This window comes from Aythya marila (genome assembly GCF_965140915.1).
Source record: "Aythya marila genome assembly, chromosome: 15".
Classification (NCBI taxonomy): domain Eukaryota; kingdom Metazoa; phylum Chordata; class Aves; order Anseriformes; family Anatidae; genus Aythya; species Aythya marila.
Window position 1 is genome coordinate 7,153,312 of NC_139056.1, and position 27,069 is coordinate 7,180,380.

At 38.7% G+C, this 27,069-nt stretch overlaps 1 protein-coding gene, 1 long non-coding RNA gene and 1 pseudogene across 3 annotated transcripts; all 3 read right to left on the reverse strand.

Annotated features, from left to right (window-relative positions):
- Positions 1–436: 436 nt before the first annotated feature.
- On the reverse strand, positions 437–9,015 carry IL20RB (interleukin 20 receptor subunit beta; the record flags this gene model as incomplete). Its single annotated transcript, XM_082772620.1, has 7 exons — positions 437–562; positions 1,257–1,402; positions 1,722–1,872; positions 3,235–3,359; positions 6,173–6,363; positions 7,071–7,197; positions 8,958–9,015. The coding sequence occupies 7 exons, from the start codon at positions 9,013–9,015 to the stop codon at positions 437–439; spliced, it is 924 nt and encodes a 307-aa protein (XP_082628746.1).
- Positions 9,016–16,853: 7,838 nt separating this feature from the next.
- Positions 16,854–19,654, reverse strand: LOC309884010 (DNA repair endonuclease XPF-like; annotated as a pseudogene). The gene is made up of 4 exons (XR_014319588.1): positions 19,609–19,654; positions 18,413–18,997; positions 17,592–17,684; positions 16,854–17,070 (listed from the first exon to the last, which is right to left on the reverse strand). The product of XR_014319588.1 is annotated as a DNA repair endonuclease XPF-like (transcript).
- Positions 19,655–19,923: 269 nt separating this feature from the next.
- On the reverse strand, positions 19,924–25,737 carry LOC309884132. Its single transcript, XR_014318563.1, has 5 exons — positions 24,750–25,737; positions 24,054–24,234; positions 21,236–21,414; positions 20,785–20,893; positions 19,924–20,187 (listed from the first exon to the last, which is right to left on the reverse strand). It is a non-coding gene; the product is annotated as an uncharacterized lncRNA (long non-coding RNA).
- Positions 25,738–27,069: the final 1,332 nt, after the last annotated feature.

The following is a 27,069-nucleotide window of genomic DNA, read 5'->3' on the forward strand; positions in this document are numbered from 1 at the left end:
GAGGCAAAAATGTTGACAGTGAAGTGGTTTGGGCTTAAGGGATTAAGGGGCTTAAGGGACCCCTACACTTATTGCTCTGGTGAACTGGTGCCTGAAGAGTGGGCTCTACCTTGGGGCCATCCATGTGGCTGAGAAAGGTGAAGGGAAGATGAGTTAACCTTTGTCTGCTCATAGGTATGGATATGAAGGGAAAGTACAGAAACTGGCAGTTGTCACCTGTGGCCTTTACTGGCTTTTCTGTAGGTGGATGAAGGTGTTATGAAGACGATGAGAGCAGGCCACATGTTTATACACAACGCTTTTTTCACAGCAGTTTTTATACACAAAGATAACGTTGCTGCTTGTTGGTACTCTGAGGACACCTGCTGAAGCATGATCTGCCAGGTCTGTTTAGAAGATGTTTCCACAGGATCAGGGATTTTTTTTGGGGTGTGTACTAAAGTGTTTCTTGAATCCAAAGTCGGAGAACCTCTTCTGAAGGCATCACACACACCATCAGATCACATTGCTCAGCTTCTTCATTCCCACACAGTATCAGCTGGGTGGGGGGCTCTACTGCTTTCTGTAAAACAAATACACTCATTCAAACACCCTCAGACTGATGAGCTAGTCTGTCTATCTTTCACCTCTCCACATAAACCTCCTCTCATCCTGCCTGCCACAACTGTGCAGAGACCCAGTGGTCAAATCACAACCACAAAAGCTCCTGCCTGCATTCTCCCTTGACCTGTACAGTATATTTAAGCTACTGATTTTGATATACTCCTCCTGGGTGAGCAAGACAAGAGGCTGCTCTTGATAACTGTTTTATCCTCGCCGAGGAGTTAAGAAGCTAGATGTTGATGCCAGAGGACATGGAGCTGTATTGCCAGTGACACAGCTGTTTTGTTCAGGGAGCAGCTGGTCAGGCAGGGTCAGCCCATGCTTCACAAGCTGCTTCCTGCAAGCACCAGGAGCATTGTCCCCACTCAGGGCTCTAGGCCAAAGGCAGTGACAGCCATGCAACCACCTCATGTGGGCTGCTTCATCCCTACAGCTCAGCTGACTGGTCATACAGACTTTCTGCTGTCCTGTTTCTGAAGTTACGATATGGCGTGCTTCTCTTTCCCCTGGACACCAGCTCTGCCATCACACTGGAACAAACAAGTCTTCATATGCATGTGTCTGCTTTTTTTTTTTTTTTTTTTTTTTGCCTGCCCCATGCTTCTGTGAATATACATCACCCTAAAAACAATAAAGCAAAACAAAAAACTTACCAGTGTGTCTGGCAGGACAGCAATGGGGCAGCAGGAATACTGAAAGATTTTACTTGTTTTCCAGGCAAGGAAAAGCAGGGTCAAAGCTGCCAGAGCAAAGCCAGCAGAGGATATCATGGCAGTAACGAGCCACAAGGATCTGCCACCTAGAAAAAACAGAAGCAGCAAAATTTATCAGACTGTGAGGAGAAACTACTCAATGCAACCATACTCTGCCCTCTGCAGTTGCCCTTCCCACCCCCTCTGGTGAAATTTTTTGTCACCCCACTCCACATAAGGATACCCTTGCCACTGTAGGGGCCTGCACTCCCAAGTCTTCCTTTTTCACTTCCCCCAAGGAAAAAGTGGGTAGCAAATTTATAAAGAAGACAGGAGATAATGGCTGTAAACAAAAATAAGAGATGCTGGGATATCCTCCTGGGGCATGACTACACAAAGGGAAGAGGCAGGAAGGCTGGCTGTTACCTTGTGCCCTCACGCACTGTGTCTGGCTGAAGCTACTGCTTCTGTTGATCGTCTCGACGTATGTCTGAGCTTTTACACAATAATCATGTCCTGCCTCCATGGTGTCCAGGTGAACTGTGGAGCTGACATCTTTCACCATCTTCCAGTGCATCTGCCATAGGCCCAGGAAAGAGAATATCAGAATGTAGGGCAAGGACCTAAATAAGAGCAGGATTCCTAATATAATGCTAGCCCAGACTTTACTGGGAGAAAAGGAAGGAGAATAACAGGAGCAGGAGGTGTCACAGAGGATTGTGTGAATAAGAGGAGATAGAAAAACAGCAGACTAAGAAGCACAGCTGAGTGCAGAATGAGACCACACATGCCTGGAAGACTAGGAGGGGATGCAAAGAGAGAGTCATGAGCCAAAGACTGGTGTTCAGCCAGAACACTAGACCATGACTTACTCCCCAGGCTTGATGACTGATCTGGGACCAGGGTTTTTGTTGGGATGCCAATATCATGCCTGTTCTAGCATGATATGAGAAGGCTGCCAGAGATACACTGTGATAGGGGTGCAAGAGCTGCACCACAATTAGAGCACAGAGAGGGGATGGACTGGGCTAGTGAGGAGTGAGTGCATTTGGTGTGCGCAACTGTAACACGTTCCAGTACAGTTTAAACAGCAGATGAACCTGACCTGAATTTCTTGTAACCTGATTTTCTTGTAGCAAATACAACTCCATGAACTGCTAGCAAGATGAAGTTGCTATTCCCAGCCTGCCCGGTCATGGGAGAACAGGTGAAAATTAGTTGCTTCTAAATCTTGGTGTGATGCAGAGGCAAAGCCTGTGCTCACAGGAGGCTTGATAAGCCTTCACCATCACATACACATTATATCTGCAAGCCAGTAAGGCTCTTCTAGCAGGGCAAAGTCCGTCTCTTCATCAAAATATCTTTCTCCACAGAAACATGACCTTGACAGCCATTAGTTTGAAAAGATCAGATATGTCCAATGTGACAATTATTAAAACATTAGAAGATTAAAAGATCTGGACATGCACTAACCAGTAAACCTCATGTTTGTGACAGTCCAGTTTGTAGAATCTATTATGAAGTTTGTAATTAATATTTAGGTGATTAATATTATATATCGAAGAAAAGTAGTGGTTCATTTGTAAAAGGAAAGTAGACACAAGCCTATAGGATGCTTTCTAATGTTTAAGCTCATGGGCTAGGTTCAACTCAGTTACTTGGATTTCCAAAAGGTAGTCAAGATTCATTTCAAAAGCCTATTAAACTAACAGCCATGGAATAAGAAAGCATTAGGGCTCTGGGTGCACTAAGCAGGCTACAATTGTCCTGGCCAGCCTGAAGCACAGAGGAATATGGCATACATGGCCTCTGGGCAGGTCCTCCAGCTTCACAGCAGCACCTTGGACTTGAAAAACAGACCCGGAGAAATGTTTGTATGCTTCCACTCTAAATCACATGGGCTTTCTGTTTGTGCCCAAAATCCAAGCGTAAAACTCACCCTACTCTCCTGGCCTTTCTTCCAGTAGAGGACACAGAACTGAAAGGCAGGCCCCATGTCTTTCAGCTCCACTAGTAAATGATACCCATCTGCTATGACCTTCATTGGAGGTGGGGTCAGGGAAGCTGCCAACAGAGAGAGAGCACTGTTATCACACCTGAGGCAAATCTTCAAATAAGTCTTCCTTTTCCTAGCTAGGAGAGCAGGATAGGGTCCTTACCATGACTGTCCTTCAGCTCCACCATGAGCATGGTAATATTAATCTGGTTGCCTCAATGGGGCAGAAACATTTCTCTACGCTACTCCCCGTTTGTCTAGATACTGCAGGAGATTTGGAGCAGGAGGAAGACGGTGACTGTCATTGTGAAGGGGAGTTTGGCAATAGGTGAGTTGCACAGACTTGAAAGGTTTTAAATTTTATCTGGTGGAGGAGGTGTCTGGCCTGAGGGTCCCATGTGATCAACACCAGCAGAACCAGCTGGGCAACCAGAAATTGAGACACCAGATCAGGCCTGTTCTTCTGCTTTTGGGCATTATCTTAGCTCTAATATACAAAACAGGAACTGTGAAACCACTGCTCCTTCATGGGAATTTTGGCAGTTATTCAAAGGTGAAAGGGAAAGTACCATAGGCCTCGGGTTAATTCAGTCAGTTCACATGATCCAGATTTTGTTTCAGTATCTATATGTTTTTAGAAATAGTTGGCTGGGCTGACTATCTGCTGCGACGTGTTTTTATAACTAGTATGCAAGTAAATCTGTTGGTGATTTGCTTAATGCTTACTCTGATATTCAAAGTTTGGTTTGGTCTGGGTTTCTGCTGTGAGGAATACTAACTAGTGAAACAATCAGAATAAGTCAAGCATGGATGAAACTACACACTGCACCTTTGTGATTCAAAGCAGTACAGAGATCATATTTGCACCACTTACCTATGTGATTCTTTACTACTCTGTTATAGCTGAAATTGGTTTCAACCTCTTTGCTTTCAAGAAAGGAAAGAGAACATACAAAACATACAGAAGAGATGTTCTTAACAGAGTTTGTTCTTACACACAGTGAATTGCCAGTAATGCTGAAGAGTAAGAACACGTAAAGTATGCTCATGATGACTGTGGTGCAAATGGGAGGCCTGGAAAACTGCTTTGTGTTTTTAAATCAAAAGCTGATAAGCTGCTTAGCATGATCATGTCTCAAGGAAAAAAAAAGTGAAAACACCGTTTGAAGGTTAAAAATAACATTGACTTAATGTATTATCAAATGAACACTGCAAGACACAAATACTAACCAAACAGGAGCATTTAATACTTATCTCTTGTGCTGGCACAATGGATGCCAACCAAATGAACTTTGACAAATGAAGAACTAAAATCAACTAAACTGCTTGTTTTAAGGAAGGTCTGTTAAAACTGTTTTCCATGTACTGCCATACTTTATGTATATCTATACCCAAGGCTTTGAGGCTAGAGCTTTTTTAGTCTAGAAGTACTGTGGTTTGTGCTGGTGCTCTGTCTGTCCATAAATCACACACACAACTTGCAGGCTGTGCTTTGAATTCCTTAGTTCCTACTAGACTCAATGCCAGTTTTACTAAGAGACACCAAAGTAAAGGCAGCAAAAACGTATAGGCACAACAACTTTATAATGCCTTTTCTGTCTCCTTTGTTCACATATTCACATTACAGCCCATTGCAAGCTGTATCTTCATAGATTTCACAGTTTAGCAAGAGGACTGTACTGGGGTCTCTTAAGATGCTGGACCAAACTGTCAAACGCTTCATTGTACTGGGAAGCCTCTGTGATGCCTTAGTACAGGGAAAGGGTATAAAGGTAGTTCTAGGTGGCCACTCTGGAGAACTCACAAATAGGCCTTGACACAATGTGCACAAACCATGAGGCATTTTTACTGTTTACCACAAAGATGAAAGGACAAGCGGGTCCCCTCAAAAGACTCATTTAAACATAAAGTGTACTTGTTATGCAAGGTGGCCACTGAACGTGTAATACCGCTGAGGATAGCTGTCACGCTTCTGGACATGGCCAGACAAGTCCACAGCAGTGTGGTGGGTTCTTCCCTTCTGTGGCTCCCCCTGAGCTCAGAAACAGCTCTGGCCACTGATAAGGGCTTTGATTGAAAACAAGTCTGAACATTACTTACAGACTGTACCTGCCTGAGATCCTACCTAGGAACTATGTCCCAAGGTTGTCTAAGTCCTAGGCCAAATAGACTCTGGGTAGCCTGTTCTCAAAGTGAGGGGAGGACCAAAACCATAGTCAGGAAAGAAAAAACTTCATTGTGCCACATCTTCCTCAGTGATGGTTAAAGGTGGGGTTTGGGTGTAGACTTGGGATCAGACTACAACAGGGTTTATGAAGGTGCCAGCTGAAGGAAACAAGTTGAGGACCTAAGATGCTGGGGAGCTGGAGGGAGGAGTTGCTTGGATGCTGATAAATGGATGTGCAGCACACCAACCTCCTTGTGGCAACCAGGATGAGAACTGCCCAAAGCCACTGTTTAAGTCCTAAAAGATGCTGATGGCTCCAGCACTTTGGGGAATGAAAAATTCTAGTCTTCTATATGAGGGTCCTCCACTGTCTGCAGTAAGTCCTTCCGCAATGCTGTAGCTGGCAGGAGCTGATCAGGTAGAGCTGCTTACAGAAAGGTGAGATGCTCCAGTCAGTGGCAAAACTATGGGGCTAAGCTGAAATCTTCAACTGTTTAAAAAAACTGCTGTCTAAATTATTATTTGCTGTAGGAAACTGTAAGGTCCCTGAATGATGGGGTCTGTTGCATTGCAATCTATACTGTAGGAACGCTACATTATCATCCTTCATGACCACTTGTCAGATAAACCACTCCACCAGTCAGGGCATTACTGAAGGACAGAACTCAGAAATGAACATAACTGATGTAGCTTAACTCAAATAGCAGGACTTACTTGTGATGCGATTGAAGAAACCCTTCAGGGTGCCCCATTGTGATCTTCGAGCACCAGTGTCTGCCCTTACACGCAGATTATAGGCCACAGTGGCTGAGATATCCTCTGTGATGTTACACACTGTAGCTGTGATGAGTGAACACTCACAGATGGGGATCCAGCTCTCATTAGCATACTCACGTTCATACTCCCTGGGGAAAAGAAAGGGAAGGGAAAGGAAGGGGAGCTGGCCTCTTTTCAGTTGTGCCCAGCAACAGGACAAGAGGCAACGGGCACAAACTGAAGCACAGGAGGTTCCAGCTCAATATGAGGGGGCACTTCTTTACTGGGAGAGTGAAAGAGCACTACAACAGGTTTCCCAGAGAGGATGTTCAGTCTCTTCAGTCCTTCTGTGGAGATATTCACAACCTGCCTGGGTGCCATCCTGCGCAAGGTGCTCTAGGTGACCCTGCTCTGTGGGGGGGGTCAGACTAGATGATCTTCAGAGGTCCCTTCCAACCCCACCCATTCTGTGGTTCTGTAATATGTTTAAAAGACTAACACTGAATACATCTCTTTCCTCTTCTAAATAAACTGTCACTTAACTTCCTAATTTTTGAATTCTTTGGTCAGAAGTACTTTTCGTATGTAGGGTTAATGAATACCATGGATTACCCAGGTATCTATTAACAATCATCTCAAGCATAGCCTGTAAGCAGCCTCAGCATTAGACCATAAATTAGTTTTTTTCCACTCATGATCAACAGTGCTGGAGTATCAAACTTCACAGAACTTCTCTTAAACTTGTGATTTGAACAGTGTTCAAGAAATCTGAACTGTGCAGAACTGTAAGTCTGAGTAAATACTGCTGAAAGAACAAAGAATTAAAAACAACATCAAAACAGAAGCCAGAAGTTACCCCTGAAATTCAACAGAGTATCTCACAGTTTCACCCTGGATGGTCACAGGACTCCATGTTAAGAAGTGTCTCATGTTGGTAGAAAGAATAGAGATATTCTGAGGTGAGGGCAGCAGAGCATCTTCACCTAAAATTCCAAGAAAATAAATAAATAAATAAAGACTAAAAAGGTACATGAATGTAGTGGGAGGAAAAAAAAAAAGGAAGAATTGTGCAAAACTGTGTTTGCATGAGAAATTCTCTGTTTCACCACTGCCACTTCAGTGTTTGAAAGTATTTTATAAAGAAATGACAACCAAAGAGCAGGTGACAGAGCAGTTAGGCTGGTACTGCTTACAGTAAGGCAAAGCATGCCTTTTCATTAATTCAGAGGTTTTAATTATATCAATAAAACAGTGAGAAAAGGTCAAGCTTTTAGAAAGCTGTCCTATTTGATTTAATGAAGACTGCTTCAATGGACAATTCCCATCAGGGTTATAAATGTACCGCTTCTTTTAAGGCTTGACTGGTCTGGACACTTGTAGAAGATCTTGGCTCTGGTACAGAGCCTTTTTTCATGTGGCAGGATTTTAATAGTGTAAGTGCTTGTAGGCTGTAATCAAATTACCTCATTAATTTCTTGGATAAACTTATTCAGTGGACTAATGAAGTTATAATGTTTCTCTCCAAGATCAGCAAAGCAGAAGTTTGGGATGGTGCCTACATTAAAGTTTATGGATTTTATCCTATGACATCTTAATGTAAAATTCTTAGCAGTGTTTGGACCAGAGTACCAAAGGCAGTCTTCCCCACAGGTGCATCCTGCACTACACTAGGGGAACAGTCTTACCTCTGTTCCGCCACTTTTCAGTCCCAAGAAAATTATGTTCTCTCTGCTCAGTGGGGAATGGTTCCCAGGGAACCACTGAAAGGGAAGAATGGATGGAGTGGTTTTAACCAATCCAGTGTAGCAGTGGTGATTTCAACACTCTTCTAGAAACAAGGTAATTACTCTGACACAATATATCTATGTTATGTAGAGATTGTTTCCTTTATAAGTCTTTTTATCTATTTATTTAATTAGATCTGTTTCTCTTAGTGAGGTCTGTCTTATATTAATCTTTCACTGTCATTAAAAGAGGGTGCCTTCTAAGCTGAGATTATAAAGTTAACCAGTTAATGTCAATTCTATCCAGGATCAAAACCAGGTTGACGAGTCCATGAGCAACATTTTCATGGTGATTACTACCCTACAGCACTGGAACAACAACTCTTCTTTCTGCCATTAGAATATTCCTCGTATTCATATATTTATAAAAGCATTAATAATATGGGGAGAAGATGCCAAATCAATTGTGATTCTTTGGCAAAAGTTATTTGAATCTGTTTACATAATGCTCGGCCATTCTTTAAACTAAATGCCAGAAATCTCTGGGATCTCCTTGCCACTTAGATAATGGAAGACTCACAGTCTGCTATGTCAGTATTTCTACCACTTCTGGCTGGGGGTCCCTGCTACTGTCAAGACACTTTGTCTCAATCACTGATTTAGTTTATTGGTCCATTCTCTATACTTCTTGACATTTTGGTTGTATACTACTATTTTTCCTTGTACTCTTGTTTCCATGTGAATTTCTGGAGTTGGCATACTGAAGTGTGTGAATTACCTAACAGACTTTAATTACATGATTGGGCACCAGTTTGTCCACATGACTCACATACGCAATGATGTTCCAGGTCTGAACAGAGGTAGCTTGCACTGGGTTGCTTCCTAATTTTTAAACCCTTGACTTTAAGACTTTTGGGGATATATAGTTTGTTGTATTCAGTAGTACAGAATCTTATCTTACTGTATTTTCTAGATACCATTTTTAAAATAAGAGGGTATTTCTGAATTGGGATATTTACCTTTTAATAGCTGCCAAACTATTTTTATTTCTTTTATGTGGTTGAGATCAATCTTCATTTCATGGCTACGCTTACCTTACTACACTGCATTCCTAGTTTGCTGACAAAATCTGTGACAGTTCTATGTACAGTGAAGCCTGTTCCCTCACTTCACCTGAACCACAAAAGTTCATATACAGACACTAAGGTTTCTTTTTTCCTTTCATTAGGAAAAGCTCTGGGCCAAGTAACAGTTTGTGTTTCTATAAAAACTTCACTGATTTGTTTCTCTTTGGTATTAATAGTTTTAGGGATGGGCCCAAAGGCTGCTGCTGGGAAGAACTCTTCTCCAAGAAAGGAAAGATACATGAAAACCTAATACTCATTTGTGTTTTCTACAGAATACACTTGCTGATTTTTAGAGGGCCGCATACTTGTGAACTTTTCTGTGGAAACCCATAGAACACAGCAGTTGTTCAATCAGTGCCATTGAGTGGCATTTGTGCTACAGTGTCAGAAAAGTAAGCTTCCAGCACTGTAGGTAAGGCAATAGTTGTGGGGAATAGTGTTATGGACATACAATTCAAACGAATGGTGCACTTGCTGGGACATCTGCCTTCAGATGGAGAATTGTATCCCTAGGGTAAGATTTCATAAGCAACACAAAAAAGATATATGTGCAGACATAACTATACATACCTTTTGTGTGTGTGCATATAGTTGTTACATGTAAAAATGATAAAATGTCATGCTTGTAAGGTTAAGGAATTAAATAACAAATACACTACAGTGAACCTTAGCATTCCTGTTTAGTATACGATTGTATATACAGACATGTTTGTAACTGCATTACCATGCCCTACTGCAACTACAGTGAACGTCCCTCAGGAACTGAATCAAAAAGGTGTAATGCTGAAACTTGAGATCTTTTCATTTTGTACACAAATTAAAAGGGGGGTCTTGAGCAATAAATGCAGTGATGCACTTCCTTCCTTTCTGCCTGAGACCCAGAGCACCCTGAATACAAAGCCTAAACCAAAGGGCTGGATGGGAACTATGCTGTTTTCTAACCTGGTGTCAGCTCTGGACAGCCACAGGAGTGCTTTTAGATTTTCAATCAAAAATGTTCTTTGCTGAGAAAGGCCGCTAGGAGGCATAAGTCTTCATGTGAAGGCCAAGGGAATGGGGGACACTCAGTGGAAAGTTCTCCCACCTTTCTCTCCCACTGTCTGTCACAACATGGAAGGCAGGATTGGATGAGTATCAGTTTGGAGAAGGCTGGTGGACTCTGCAGACACAAACAGCATGGCTTCTAGGCAGAAACATCACACAGCCTTAGTAATAAAAAACATAGTAAAAATAAAAATGGATTATCTGAAGAATAATTGACTGGTTCTGCCATCTATTCAAAAAAAAAATACATATTTGCTACAATGGTCCCTATTCCACAGAATAAACTTTCAGAGAACATGAAAGTTAGAGCTGAGGCAATGTTTTTCCGTATCAAACAACTAAGAGTTATAAATAAGATTCAAAGTGTTTTGCTGTCCAAGCAAGCTGTACAATTACTACTTCTGAGGCTGAGAACAAAATGTGTCAAAACACAACTTGAATTCAGGAGCTGAGATACCACCCTTAGAAGACAACCCTGAGCATAACCTGAGTACACTTGCAAGCCATGTCTCCAGAGGACTGACCACTGCAAAAGCATAGCAGTGTACTCAGGAGACCCTGCAGCAACACAACTTCTGGATGTATTTGGAGACCAGCTTTTGCTCGGAGAATCAGATTGCAAAAAGTACAGCCTCCTTCTAGGGCACACAAGCCCTTCAGTGAAGATCTTTGAGCCTGTAATTAACGCTTTATAAACCTCTCCTGCACCCACTCCACCAGTAGGGCACACCCCTGTACCCAAGGACACCAGCATTGAGAGGTGACTTGAAAGTTCAGCTTCTCACAGAACAGCAAAAGAGTGGAGGCAAATACAGCATTGGGATGTTATTTCCTTCAAACTGAAATTTCCTCTTAGATTTCAGAAATTACTTGTAGAACATAGAATTTATCGGTTGTCTTTTTCACTTACTTATTCTAGTATTAATTTTAGACAAAGAATTAAAATTCAGGATCACGTGACCATGTGTTATTTAGCTTAAGTTTTATAGAGGCAGGTTTAACGAAAAGACAAAAGAGTTTTTGTTTCTCACCCCTTGGATTTTGGCTTTGACTAAAGTTATTTTAGTGATTACCTGTGAGATTAGGTGCAATCAGAGCGCAGAGGAAGAAGCAGGCGAGATTTGGGAATGTTTTGCTCCTGCTCATCACCTTCTCCCTCGTTCATCCCCTGCTGCGCAGCTCAAAACATTCCCTTCCTAGGCAGGGAGCCCTGTCTGAGCCGGCTGGGCTGCGAGCGAAGCAGAGACTCTGGGAACCATCTCAGCCAGAGCTTCTGTGCTGCCTGAGCCAACACTGAAGATGTGTGTACACTGTTGGTGTGGGTGAAGTTACAGGGAGTGGCAGGGGAATTCGATGCCAGCATTTCTTTGCAGGTCTGCACAAATGCTTACCTAGGTGGCATGATGCCGTTTCATTTAGCAATTACATGTATTAAACAAAACAAGGAGGAAATGGGATTAATTGGATATCTTCATGTAGTTTATACATGTATAGCTGTAAATGTCTGTTTTTCTGCTCAGCCCCCAAAGTGGGTAAATCCTGATGCTTCCTAGCACCACAACAGCTCCCCAGTAAATAGTAAGGCATGCCTGTAGCCTCACACCTTGCACAAACAACTGGTGAAGGACTGCGTACCTCTGGGCTACCAGAAAGGAGGTTTTTTGTCTAATTTATCTTTGAATATTTTTAAAGCTGCTATGCTGGGATGTGCTGAAGAGGATGTTTTGTTTTCAGATCTGATTTGGTGTGGGCACGTGAATCTCAAGGTTTTCCTGTCTTTCAAGACCCATTGTTCTCTATCTTGCCAGGAGCAAAGGCAGGCTCCTTTGCAGAGCTGCATAGAAACCTAAACAGCCTGCTGGCTCCGAGGCTCCTGCAGCAGCTACCTTTGTTCTTGCAAGTCTGGTTTCTTCAGTGACCAAGGGAAAGACAATGTTCAAATGGAAGATTTTTATGTTCTGCAAAAGGCCATGTAAATTAAATAAAACCCTGACTGTACAGATGATTGGGGGGAGGGAAACTCGATCAAAAGTTTTTAGCTCTGATGAAAGTGAGTATTAGAAAACTTTCCCATAAAACCCCTTCCTCCCTCCTACTGTTTGCATTCCAAAAGTTTTTTTTTTTTTTTTTCCTTTTCTTTAAAAAATGATCTCCTTTTTGATACCTTGTTACTACAGGTGTTGGTCAAAACATGTTTAGTCCACATTTTCTTAGAAAATAAATCATCTTTATTTATTTAGTAAAGAATGAAATTAGCATTCCTTTAATCACAGGTTTTCCCATTCTCTTGCATGGAGGAAAAGCACAATTCATTAACACATGCATCCAATGTAAATTAGTAAACTTCCTCATCTTTCATGTGTTCTGACATCTTTGAAAACGATTGTTTTGTTTCATCTTAGTGCATCATAAATCTCTTCACTGGAAGAGCACAAGACCCATTTTTCTCTGTGTCCTCACAATGGTTGGCTGTACTCGCCAGGCCCCCAGACTGTGGCAGCCTGGCAGAGCTGCTCACTGTCCTGAAACTCAGTGGGTGCCTCTGGCTGAAATCAGATGCCAAAATCCATCGATGCTTCTGTTTGTATGAAGAAAAAACAATGCAGCCCACTTCTTCTGATTTACTTCTAGCACAGTTGCAATTTAACATGTTTTTAATTTTGGTATGATCTTTTATTTGACTTGGACTGACAGATGGGCTGCATTGTTTTTTCTTTTTCTTTTCTTTTTTTCCTGTCTTTTTTAGTATTACTGTTCTTCATCTGAGTAACAGTATTAAAGTATTCAGCCTGTTAAAATTTAGGTATTTGCAGCAGGTTGTAGAGTTCTTTGAGATGTCCAACCATGAAGCTATTTGTTAGTTTCCTGTGAAGCAAAGCCACATGTAATATGCACAGTCATAGTCTTAATTTATGAAGGTAGCAATCTGGTGAATGCTCTATAAAGGCATTTCTTTAAAGACAACAACAAAAAAGTTCTTTAATCAAGTTCATCTAAAAGTGGCTGTTTGAGTAAAGTTGGATAAAGCATTATTCCTGCTGTACAAACAGGAACTGAAACGAATGAACTAACTTAGCTACCATTATGTGGGTATCTTTGACAGAGTAACTAACTACAGACTAAGTCCCAGAGAAGCACCTCCTCCACCATAAGATCTTCTTTCTCATCATCTCATTTATTTGAACTTTTTCAGGCATCTTTCCAAGAAATAGGATTGTTTTAGCTCTTTTAATAGAAATAATCAACTTATGTCATTAATTTTGTGGTTTGACGTACATGTGAATGCGTTAGTACTTTGTAACTTTTGAGTGTGCCATAAATTTATGATGGCTGCTTTAATTACAACAAACCCAATCTGCAAAAAAACTATATTCTTTTTTATTTTTTTTCTGCAGTAAAAAGATTGTGGGCCATAGATTTTTTAATTTCCTACATTTGATTGTCTATTAGCAGCTACTGCCTTTGATATATGATACTCTGTGAATGAAGTGTCATTTGTGTCTACAGTTATGTGCAATAGTATCACATTTTCTTTAAAAACTCCTCTTACTAAAATTGCAAGTAATTGCATTTTTTGTTCATAACATTTTCCTGGTTAATATTTAGTAATCACTTTTTATTATTGGTAAATATTTTATCAACCATAGTGCTGAAAGTTTATAGAAAGGCAATTTGACTGAAGTTTTGCTTATACTTTCAACTGGAAATATACTCACTGGTTTTCTAAAAGGATTCATATTTATTTTCAAGTATGATTTGGTGAAACTCCTATACCACTGTTTCCATCCATAGACTGACATATAATAGATACAGTACAGTAGCAATATTTTTTATTTAGATCTGAAGTGATTTTCCATCATTCATATAAGATTTTAATGATGGGATTCTTAAATTAATAGATAAATAAACTTGGTCCTAAAATATACTGAGCCAAAAATGCAGAGATAAAAATATAAATAATTCTGGTATATCTGCTCCATTTTTTTAGCTTACATATTTCACCTCTATTAATAAAACATCACTGCATTTATTTATTTTTAAACTAGCTCAACTGTAAGAAGCTTATTTCAGGAAACTTTTTCTAGTTTACAGAGTTTCATGTCTAAACAGTAGCAAGCTTTTAGAAGAACAATTCGTTGGCTTATGGGCAATCCCTATCCTCATGGATGATGTCTGCATAGCAAATAGGGAAAAGGCACTTTAGGGTCAACTTTGAGATTTAATTTCCAGCAGTGGTGCAAAGAGTTTGAAGTTTATATTTTATGCAAACATATTCAGTATGATCATTAATCATGCAGGAATTAATTTTATGGCGTTTTGTGAGATCCACCTTTCCGATCACCAAAAAAGGTCTTTTATGAGAATATTACAGATGATTGAGGCTCTTCTTAAGTCTAGTCTTCTTATTGGCTTTATATTTACGTAGAAGAGAAACATATTAAGGATTATTTTGTTGTATCTGTAATAGCTTTACTGACTGGCATGCAGAGGGTTTTGTTTGTTAGCTGTTGGAGGTTACTTGGTGATCGCTGGAAGGAGGGAAAGTAAGAAGTGAACTCTTCTCAAATATTTCTGAGCTTTAGCACTGGTGTGAAAACTTTCTGATTCAGTGAATTAGCACTGTATGCTAGTCAAGTACGTTTGGTTTGTAAAAATGACGTGCTTTTTGTTCTCTGAAGTATGATAGAACAGGCTGCTGTTGACTAATACAGGTATCTCGTCTTTTTTTAAGTCACAGGGAGCTCGTATCTTAAAAGTTGCCACAGTCCAAAAAGAATGCTGCTCGCATCTTGTTTACATCATAAACCAACAAGAGAATAGTTTAAAGTATTTTCATACTTGTTTCTTTTTAGTGCATATATTTTCATATTGTTTTATGTAATATACACAATCTATGTCTTTATCCATATGTAGATATATATCAAGATCCATACGTGGCCTGCATGTAGATTACTAAGGAAATTTCTGTTGAGGTAAAAATGACTAGGAAACACAAGCTAAATCAGATGCGTATTAAGGTAAATGTTACCGTTCCATTCAGTCCTTTGTTTCATGTAGACTGAAAACCTGAGTGAGTTTTCTAACATCTGGGGCAGATTGTCAATCAAGTAGAAATCTTCTATAGAAATAGAAATCTAACACAGTAAGTAGTAGAATCAGTTGTTTGGAGCAGTAGAAATTTCCCAAAGCGAAAGATGTAAATCAAAAGATGAAAAAAATAAAACTAAAAAATAAAATAGATTTGACTTGATATACTAAGTGGAGTTCAGGGTTCATGCTGTTTCAGATTCTAATACAGTGCTGACAACATTGAGGTAAACATCACAGTGAGACTGTTGAGAAGAGTGGAAGTAGAAGTCAGCATTTGCTGGTGTGAACATAAGCTAGCATCTTTTCTAAGGATTTGTTTGCAAGGTAATTTTACCATTAAAACAGATACTACATTTTTGTTTGTTTTTTACTGTTTCATTCTGAAAAAATGACCAGTGTGCCTTGGACAGATTACTTTCTACCACAAGCAGGTTTTATTAGACATACAGGTTTGGGAAGAAATGCAGCATTACTTGGTGTTATCAGAAATGTAAAAATTTCTATTGAGATAGCTAGTGAAAAATATTTAATTACACAAGGCTCTCCAGGAGATTAAAAATAAATTCCACATGGTGTTCATCATGAAACGACCACATAGAAAAATTAGAAACTGAATCAAACTGTTTGGTACCCATGTACAAACATTCTAAAGAGAAATAATACCAATCACTTACAAAGAGAACTTAAAACTTTTATCAGTTCATAGGCAGCTCCACTGCTGTATTGATTCACATAGGCTGATGAAGTTTGTGCTTTTATCTATGCACTATGTGGATGAGTTAACTCATTTACAGAGCAGAGAAGTAGGTGTGAATGAATTTTTAGTCTCTTAACTGAGAGAGAGAGATGCTGTCTACAAAGAGATTCATTAAGTCTTACAGTAACTGTTACAGTACCATGCCTTTCTAGCCCAGCATGTTCTTGTGCTGAAGGTTTATTTTGTTCCTCTTACTGCTGTACCTGCTCTTTGTGTAGACTGGTGATGGCTACTGTAGATGGCAGCAGAAGCTAAATAAAATACAGAGATTTTAATAATTAATAAACCCCCTCTCTGCTGCTGTCTTAAGTATGTTCTTTTCTCTTGGCGTCTGCCAGCTGTTCTTGAGGATTCAAGCAATTCTAGGCAACGGAAGCCAAGTTAAATAAATTATATATGGAATTAAGGTTTTATTTACAGACTGTAAGGTAAGCTAAGTTACCCAAGCCCTGCTTGTCTAGTTAAACCTCTGTATCAGTAGGGTTTTGCTTTTGCAGTCAAGATGTTAGGTTAGTTAGCCTGGCCTTCTGTTTATGACCAGGTTTACCTGACACTGCTAGGGTTGCATCATCTCTCTGTGTTGTCATATGCAGACTAATCTGCAAAGAGTTGTATGTGTCAGACTCAGAAAGAGTTTCAGAATCTGCTGTTACAGCCACTGCTGTTTCTGCCTCAGGTTGTGGATGGTTTTGTTTTAACTCTTCAGGCAGTTCAGCAGTAGCGTGGGGAGGACTCCACAGGATACGTAACTTTGGGAAACAGTATAAGAAGAGTTAGTTTAGAAGTAACATCACTACTGGAAATCTCCTGATGTAGAGAACCTTGTGGAATCAAGGAGAAAGGCTTGTTAGGATCAAATTCAATCAGAAGAGTTGGTAGCTTATAGTAATGAGACATCGAAGTGCATTGTGTGTACAGTCTTCCACTGTTTAATGAACCAATAAGATCACTGATACTTTTCTGCTCTACACAGACATCAGGAGTTAAGATGTAATCTCCAACTTCCAAAGTAACAGGCTCAATGTCAATACCATGACGATGATGGAAGCTCACTAAGAAATTCCTGCATGTCCACTATTATAGTTTGTTGAGTACTCTTCTGTTCCTGTCCACCTGAAGAGCAAAATAAAGAGTTAACCAAATTAACACATTACCTCCAACTCTTTCTATCCTGTGTGATGCCAACACTTCCATAATGGATGAACTTCACCTTTCACATTATACCTCATATTTAGTAGTACAATAAATCAAAACTTTATTTAATTTTAAACTTTAAAGACAAATGAGTTGCCACATTATATACACTATAGTTTATGGAGTATGCTCTGCAGTTTAATAGAACTATCATGTTACCTTCTATACGCTGTATAGTGACAATGAGATATATTAAACTGTAGAGGAAAATTACTTAAACTCATAAAGAAAGTGTCTAAAATGTTTCCTGCAAAGTCAGATAATGGAGCTACTGCTTTTTATTTCCAGATGTTTCCCACAGAAATACGGCATTTCATTGTAGAAGATATATTTTAACTTCTGTAGATCTATCCTTCACATAGTTAAGAACTTCACCATTTGAAATGTGATCACTTAAGGGAATTATGTAAGAAATTAATAACAAAGGTTAATTTTTTTACCGAATGAGTTTTTCAAAGGCTTCCTTCTCTTTTCTCAGAGCTGTCAGGTATTGCTGTTCTTCTGTTGAGCTTCCATATATGAGGAAATACACCCTGTAGGTTTAGAAGGAAAAAAAACACAACACAAAACTATTTAGTAAATTAAAAAAACACCAAAAAACAGTATTTAAGATTAGCAGCAGTAACTGCCTGAAAAGTGATATTTGCCTTAAAAAGGTAAGCTGAAAACATCATCTTTTTTCTGCAAAGATACTCCAGAATCAGCAACAAAAAAAATCTTATATCTTTATATATAGACATAGGATATATATATGTGTGTGTATATATATACATATATATATATATATGTATATATATATAATATCAGACACAAAGCAAATATAATGGAGAAGTTACTTTCTTATTATTTTAAAAAATTTCCCAGAAGACTATGCATAACAAACTACAATCTGCAATTGTCCTGATTTAGGGGAAAACAAACAAACAAACAAAAAAAAACATATAAGACTTCAAATCATATATTTGCATGGGGATATCTTATCTTCATGAAACTGCCTTTTATAGAATGGATATTTTATTACAGGTGTTTCTGTTATTAAGGGACTAAATACCTAGTGGGAAGTAAAAATTATCTTGCAATTGCATTCTACATAGTTGTGTTAAAAATTAAAAAGAAGGCTAAACAGGAATTAAAAGGTAGCTTAAGAAAATCACTAGATGCATTTTGTGCCTTGACTGCCAGAAGTGCACAATAGATTTTCTTTTTCTTTTAAGATTAAATTAGATCAAGAACAGTCTTGATTATCACCAAGTTCACTTGCCTCAGAGGCTTTCCATGTCTGCTTCCTTGTAGATTTCCAGCTGCCAAACAAAAGATAGCTCTGCATCATGCAACACAACGTATCTTGGTTCTACTTCATGCCATACCCTGGTCAGAGCATAGGGATCATTGCAACCCTGCAACAGATGAATAATTGTGAGTGAGTTTTTGAAAATATCATAGTAAGAATCTGAAGGTAAGTCCACAGGTGAAATCTTCAGGAATGGTCTCATCGATACTGCCTTCTTGGCTGCTGTTTAACTCTGTTATCTTCCACATCCAACTCCTCTTGGTTTTCCTCCTCAGTTTTCCCTATCATTTAGATTATAGTCCAGTCTTGCTGCTTCTCATGTTTGTTTTGAAGAAGTTCCAAGTTTGGCTTTTTTGGCTTGAGGCCCTGTGTCTTGTCTGGCATTTCCTTTGGACTTGACAGTTTTTCTGTCCTTAATCCACACTTCTCCAGCTTCCTCATCCTTTCCAAAAGTTTTATTATACAGTCTCGTTAAAAAGGCTTCTTCTCCATCAGTAAAATACTCCCTGAGCTGTGCACAAGCTCAGTCATCACTGGCACAAGTAAGCACTTGTCCTGCAGTCAAGAAACAATATAATGTTTATAATCTGTTATGATGTACTTTTAATCCAGCTACAAGACATCTTGAGCAAATTGTTTTTAATGATCCTAGAAGTGTGCCTGCCAAACGCCTTTTACACTTGGTGGTCACAGTTGTTCTGGACCTCCAGGGAGTCTAAATTGCATCATATTTTGTATCAAACCAAGATTAGAGAAGGTTAACAGAAGTTTGGCATTCCTTATTCTTATATCATCTAAAACAGTAAGGTTTTTATTTTGACCATTCAAAATGAATGGTTTGTGGGCCTTGAATAACAGCTCTCTGCAAGCTGATTCAGACAAACTCCTACAACACTAGGTTAGAGAGCCAGTTCTTATCCATAGTCAGAACACTGTGGGTGAGAGAAAAGAGCACTTTTTTACCCTTACTATTTCTTGGTGAAATTTAAGGGGATGAAAAGTCCTAAAATAGGAGAGGCAGCAATGCAGTTAGTTAGAAACACACTCACCTTCTACTCTCTACCCAAGAAGCTGCACCTCCAGGAAAAGCGATTTTTAGATGCCCAAGAAAATGTATGAGATGGAATGGGCAAAAGATGAAACCTCCTGTTTTTTTGAACCCGAACCAAGCAGTACCTTAACTAATATAGTTCTAGCCCCCTGCAGCTCCATGCCCGTCCGCACTCCAAGCAAGAGGACTATGTTATGTTCCCTGAACTCTTAACAGTTCAGGAAAGACTGTGTAACAGACCGATACAGCCTGTAAAGCTATGAAGCAGTTCTATTTCTGCATTACTTTGATTGCTGTAGAAGGCTGGAACATGTACAAGTTGCCTCATTATTTAGAACAAAGACCACAGCAGATGAGATCTTTTGATTTGCACTGGGATAAACTGAATAGCTAATTGTCTTAAAACTATCTATCCTACCGGTGAGAACACATGAAACGCTTTGTCTTAAGTCCATAAATTATTGTTTAAAACCAGCTCTTTAGTATGATCACAGTAAAGAATTAGAGCTACTTCTCTCAAAAGTCAAATAGAAGAGAAAATCAGATGTACTGTGAAAACTTACATTATTTAGTATTTTCTCACCCGGACCACTGAAGTCTTCACTGTTCTTATTCTCATTTTCAATCTCATTCCATACTTCTATCAAAGCTTCCCAGTTTGGGTTACTTTCTAGAACCAATTCCTTTTTCAGTTCTGAAACAAAGTAAGATTAAACATAGCGGCTTTTACAGACAAAATACCCTTCAGAACTTTAAATTAGTGGTTCAGTGTCAATAGTGTGATGGTTGTAGGCATGTACAATTCAACAGCCTAAATACACAACTTGTTTTGCTGATGGAGTAGGAGAGCACTCTTACAGAATCATTTAAAATGGGGAAAAACACTCTAATGAAGCAAAAAGTATTGACTTGTTCATCCATTCTGAAACTCTTGAATAAAATACATATATATATTTAAAGTAATGGCAGCTTCTTATCCCTTCATATAAAATGCAAAAGATCAAGCTGAAATCTATGCAATTCAGGAACAATCCATAAAAGTTCTCCCAATGATCAGCTGAGTAAGCTGAGAAGAATGCCTTACTTGTGACTGTTTTATGTTGTTTATTATATGCTTTTTGAACAAAGATTATGTCTCAATATATCCCAGCTACCAGATTGAGGTCTGGAAATCTGTAAGATCCTGTAACAAACCACAGCACAAGTAATAACATACAGAATATTTGAAATCGCATTACACTCTCAAACTTAAAATTAGGAGAGATCAGTACCATTTTCCTTCTTTACATACATGTTTCCAGAGACTTTGCCTTTCTCATTCAGTTTCTCATCTGCAACGCGATAAACTCTCACTCGAGCATTTACAAACATCAATGTACTGGAGTCAAGAAACAGCCAACCTAAAGAGAAAAAGAAAATGTTAATTGTTCGATATTTGAAGTGTTCAGGCTTCAGACATTTCCAATAATAGCCTCACATCTTTCATCTAGATTACCTGTGCTACCTGCTTACTATGTAATTACTAGCTTAATAAGAGACAGAAATGTGATGCAAATCTCACACTGTTAAGTAACAGCAGTTAAGTGGGAAGATGAAAGCATTATCTGTCAATAAAAACCTACGTCCGTATGGCTGGTTATATAAAACCTAATTAGATACCTTCATATGTTTAGGAATGTTAATTAAAAATATCATAATTTCTCTGTTTCATGCATTAACTTGTATGGTTATTCAGTGTTTACCTGAATTCTCAGCAAAAGCTTTTTCACTTGCTTTCAGTAACTGCAGAAGATTGAGGAAAGTGACACAATCATACTGAGTTAGAAACTGTTGCAGTACGCAGCATTTTCAAATCCTGGACCAAAGATTTTGTCTTAGCTCCAAGCTGATGCCAGAGAGGATCTAAGTAGTGATGTATTGTCTAGAAATATAAAGTGGAAAATTCAGGATGTTAGATTTCTACTATATCAATCAAGATATAAATGCCATTTTTTCACTTACAGGAGATGCCACTTGCCACTTTTTATCCCGATAAAAAATAGCCAAGTGAAGATGTGATGGTGAGACATTTATTTTGATGAGTAACCATTTTTTGCAAAGTTACAATATAGATGCCATTATGTAAATTCATAAATTCAACGATTAACAGCTATATATAATGTAATGCTTTCAGTACATATTTTCCTTTCTATATTAAGGAAAAAAAAGGTATTATAAATATCAGTTAAAAAATAGGAAAAATCTGATTTTACAGGTACTGGCCTGTGCCTCTAGTGTTCAGCATTCTTTATTTAGCTAAAGTTGAAAACATTAAAATGTCATTTAATTTTCAAATTAAGATGAGTATGATGCAGATACACAATGTAGAAAGCCACAGGAATAAAAGCCTAAAATTTTTTTAAAGCACAGAAAGCTTCACATCAACAGTAAATATCAGTTAATAAGTGTTTTGCTATGATGGCTGAAATATGGCTATACTGTAATTATCAAGGAGTTCATATAAACTAAAGTTATAAACAATTTAAATGTAAAGTAAGCTAAACGCAAGATGAATCCACTTCTACAGATGCAAAGACTGCGGTCTTATGAATGGTCTCATAAAACCATCTGATGATTTCATGATTATGACCGTTCTCATTCTAGGCATGTGAGCCTGTAGCTCTGGTGACTGATCCATGGAGAAATACTGCACTAGATTTCACATCAGCATTACAGGTAACAAACTGCAAAGGAAAAACAACAACAAAAATCTCATAAGGAAGAAACTGTAATAGGCTCACAAATCCCTTGAAGTCACGTGGATCTGCTGGCAGATAATTTAACATCTCCAGCTTTTGGTAAGCAGTAGAGTAGGTCCTTGTTCCAACACAGCCACAATAAGCTAATCTGACCACACAGTTACAAAGGTGCCAGCTGATTTTACAAACAGAATGAGGCACGGAGAACACTGTCTGAAGAACTCTGCAACTCAGTGAGCATTTTCCTTACTTTGTGCTGCACCCCAAGTCTTTTCATGGTTCAAGCATGAAAGGCAAGCAGCAAAATTCAGAGAGCTTTGTGTTGTTCATTTCTACATCTTTGTAATACCAAAAGGTAGAGTTTGTAACGCAGAGTGTTGAGCACACAAGATGTAAATTCTAGACTGGACAGGAAAAAAAAAAAAAGGCAGACCTCCTGCCCAAGACAAGAGCACTGAATGGCCTATCTGCTGAATTGCCCACACAGTTAGTACGTTTCCAATATAAACGCGCATTACCAAAGCTTTAAATGAAGCACCAGGTCTGTAGAAACTGCTGTCACACTGACCTCCAGTGGCATTACAATGAGTATAACAACTCTGTGTCGTTTCAGGTCAGTAATTTAAAAAAAAATAAAAATCTTTAGTGCATTTATTCCTTTCACCCACACAAAACCCAAAGATTTGTTTTATTTTGTTTTGTATTTTTCCTCAGGATAAGGGGGAAAGGCAAACTGGAAGGAGCCAAAGGGAAGAACAGAAATTAAAAGGAGGTGCCCAGAAACTGTTTACTTTTTTTTTTTTTTGAAGTTGGAAAAAACAGAATTGACAAGTCTAGTGTCCTTTTGCCTTAGCATGAAGCTGTTCAATATGTTTCACAGATTTGACGTTTTAAAGGTTGACTAAAAGGAAGGAAATACAGCTTATGAAGCAAAAGCATACATTCTTCTACGTATTTAGTATTCTGTTGCATTTAAACATTATAAAGATGTTAATATTTATATACCAGTAAAATATTCCTATACTCTCATGCATCTGTTTTACTAGCTCTCCAGGCTATAAGAGGGTTTCCAGCTTAGACAAGAACATAAAAACAACTGAGGCAAGGAGAAGAGGGGGACCAGAACAGTAGAGAACAAGACAGTTGGAACATCTTTCATGTGTAACTTATATGCAACAACAAATGAAGTCACAAGCTATGTTCAAAAATCTTTGCGAAGTTTTAACAACATTATCTCATAATATTGCTATTTACATAGCATCTGAGATGTTACAAGATTAGTAAGACATTTTTATTTTATTTGATAGGAAAAGTCATCAGGACTAATTCATTGATGCAAAAACCAGCAAGTGTGCATGGTTGATAAATATGCAATCTAAAATCACTTTCAATCACAGGCCATTTACTGAGAGTATTCTGGATACTATTTTCTCAAGAACAATCAGTTATTTTCCTTGGAAAGTAATGCAGCCACTCTGAATATCCATGTTTCTTACGTCATGGCATGGTTTAACTGCTGATTGTTTTCCAGTTTATTATTGATATCAGAAAGCCATACAGGAACATTATCTACTACCTAAAAAGAATGTGGATGTTTACAAATTGTGTGATTAAATAAAGCAAACAGGTTTAGAGCAAAGATGACCATTAAAAAAAAAAGAAAAAAGTTAGGAACAAATATGTATGTAGTTCTTTTTACCTCTTTTTTTTTTTTTTTTTTTTTTAAATAATTCTTCAACCTTAATATCAGTTATTTGAACTCTTTCAACAGAATTAAGCTTTATGTATTTTCAGTCACAGCTTGACTTTATTAAGCTCTTACCAGTAATGAGGTTCACAGGAATTGTGTCAGTAAGGAAACCTACCACGAGGATTCGACTTGTTGCAGAGGTAACTCCTCCTTGTGTGTAAAATTCATAGTGAGCGTTACTTGCAACCTCGTTGGTAATGCGCTGAAGAAGATGAACAACTCCATCTGACCTCAGTTGATCAATAAAATACTCCTAAAAAAAATACAGTAAAAACACAACAGGCTTCATTCTAACAACCAATGAAATGGATACAGAAAGAATTGTAATTGTAATTAAGTTACAATTTAATTGTAATTAAATCAAAAAACATGATAGTGTAAGATACTAGATAAGGAAGTCAGAATCCTGGTGATGTTTTATTATTAGACATCCTTTGTTAAGTTTCAAACCTTTTCAGGTAACTTAGAAACATAAGTATTTTCAATAGCAGTTAGACAATATTTAAGAAAGTACAAGCCACTGCCACTTGATAGATCTTAGCTACGCTGAAAATTTTATCTCCCGTTTTTCACAGTATTTTAACGGCTCTTTTCTTCAGGGAGCAGGCAATACTAACTTACGGCCCGAGAAGTGACAAGGGCCCCTCGCAACCCGCCAACCGACCCTGGAAGAGCCCCCAGCCGCCAAACCCCATCTCCAAGGCGGCAGCAGCCGGCGGGCAGCCGCCTCCTTCCTCCTCCTCCCCTCACGTTCTCGGCGGGGCTCACGTTCAGCACCAAGCTAGCGGGCTCGCTGTAGAGGCGGAGGAAGCGCAGCAGCAGGCGGTCGATGCCGAGTCCCCGGGCGCACACCAGCAGCCCGTCCCGGTGGAAGAAGTCCTTCAGATCCGCCTCCTGTGCTCCAGCAGCGCCGCCATCGCCGCCGGCCCCAGCCCGCCACAGCAGCGCCTGCGCCCGGCCTCGCCGCGGCTGAGGGAGCGGCGCCCCCAGGCGGCTGGAGGCGGTGTCTCATCTTGTAGTTGAGGGTCTTCTGAGGGCAGGGGTCAGGTACGGAGGTCATTTTTTTTTTATTCCAAATGCTTCATTTTTTAGTCACTGACTAACGGCATTTCGTAACCAAGGAATCTGGCTGAACCGAGCTTGCTCTCCGCCATGAGGCAGCAGCACCTCAGCTTGGCAGGCCCCAGGCCTGCTCCCAAAATGGCTGTCAGGGCATAAATATAAAATAAAACAATAAACCTGGACATTTTCTGGGCCTGCCACAGGGCAGACAGGTGCTGCTTTGGTTGGGCCACATGGTAGCAAATTTAGCCGTTGAATGTGATCATTTAGTATAGGACATTTTCAAATTATTTTAGAAGTCATTTTAGCATTTTAACAGGTAAACATTCAGGACAAAGCATAAAAAATGTTTAAAAATGGGCATAAATTAGTAAAATATTGGGACTATTCTTGAGTTTTTTTATTCACACACTTGTTCTACCATTTCAGGTATGTTGATACCTGAACAATTTTTTCTTTATAAATTGGGTCACATTGTCAACTCTTGTGCCAAGTATCGTAATTTGGTTCTCATTTTTAGCTGGCTGGTACTCAGCTCTCTGATGTTCACATTTAAACTAATTTTAGACTGTAAAACGTCAGAAAAATAGGATTTTTACTTGTGCAAAATTTCATTTTTGTGGTTTCCATGCCTTCAGTTGGGAGGTGCACTTGGTAATCCTCATGGGCTCCTTCCACTCAGGATGTTCTATGATTCTAGTGGCCAAAACATTTACACAAAAACATGATTATTATTAACATTTATTACTATTTTTAGATATTGTATGAAAAGCTGTAGTCCAATAAGGCTGCTACTTTGAAGAATTACAATACTCTGTAGAGATGTCCATAGAATTTAGGAGCCAACCATTTCCTTAACCTAATGTTTCTTACCTGAAATAGAAATAGTGATTTTTAAGCAGTCCCAATAAAATGGAATAATTCAGGCAATTTAGTAGCCCTTCCCCTCCCCCGCCCACCCCCCCGCCCCCCATATTATGTGTGTGTATATATATATGTATGTATGTATTTACTTTGGCTAAATATAGTACTAATGTAAAATTGTTGTGAGATGTTCTTCTGCTTTTATATTCATTAACCAGTAGAGGGCTGTCATTTGTAAGGGTTATATCAAGAGAGCAGAACTTAGACTTAAAAAGTATTGTGGTCCTTCATCCCTTCCTCCCTCCCTTTGTGAAACAGAGTAATATTTTAAAAAGTCTCCATAAAAATACAAGAAATGAGTTGTACAGGATAAATAAAAATTAGGAGTGATGTATAACTTTTAAGTTAGCAATAACAGGTTAGGAGAACATATATATTTCTCTTATATTATAATGCATTTCTGTATTCCACAATGACAGCTTATTTTTAATTTTAAACTAAACTTATATATATGCAGTAAACATTATGAATAACTGTAGGAGGTCCATGCCATATAAAATGGTTTGTATTTTATTTATACAAATAAAAACAAACTATAGGTTACTTTCAAGCTTATAAATGGTTGGTACAGCCTGTTACCAGCCTCATAAGAATGAAATGTACTTGCACATTTTAACAATGCATCAAATGACCTATTTACTTCATAATATTAGTGCTATATGAGAGGCAGATTAATTGTATGGTAGAGCAATAGAACAAATCATTGGACGTAGGCTTATTACTTGTTTCAGTTATTAATATAATCAAAAATATTAATATGAATCTTCTTTGTATGATATGCTTTTGACAACCAATTGTTTTAAAAATTTTAATTTTGACAAGTTATTATTAATCATTACTAGAGAAGAAAACGATGCAAGAAGCCATGACTAAGTCATTAATCTATTCATCTGTGTAATGGCAACAGCCTTGTCTGAAAACTACTGACAGTTCTTGTGCATTATGTTAACAAACCTTTGTTATTTGTAATGTAAAAAGCTGAGAACTCCCTATGAGAAGAAAACCAGAATTTAGATAACTTCTGCAAAGCTTACTTTATGTTCTTTTTAAAACATTGACATTTTGTCTTCCATCCTGTTGTCGTATTTAAGAAAAGTTCAGT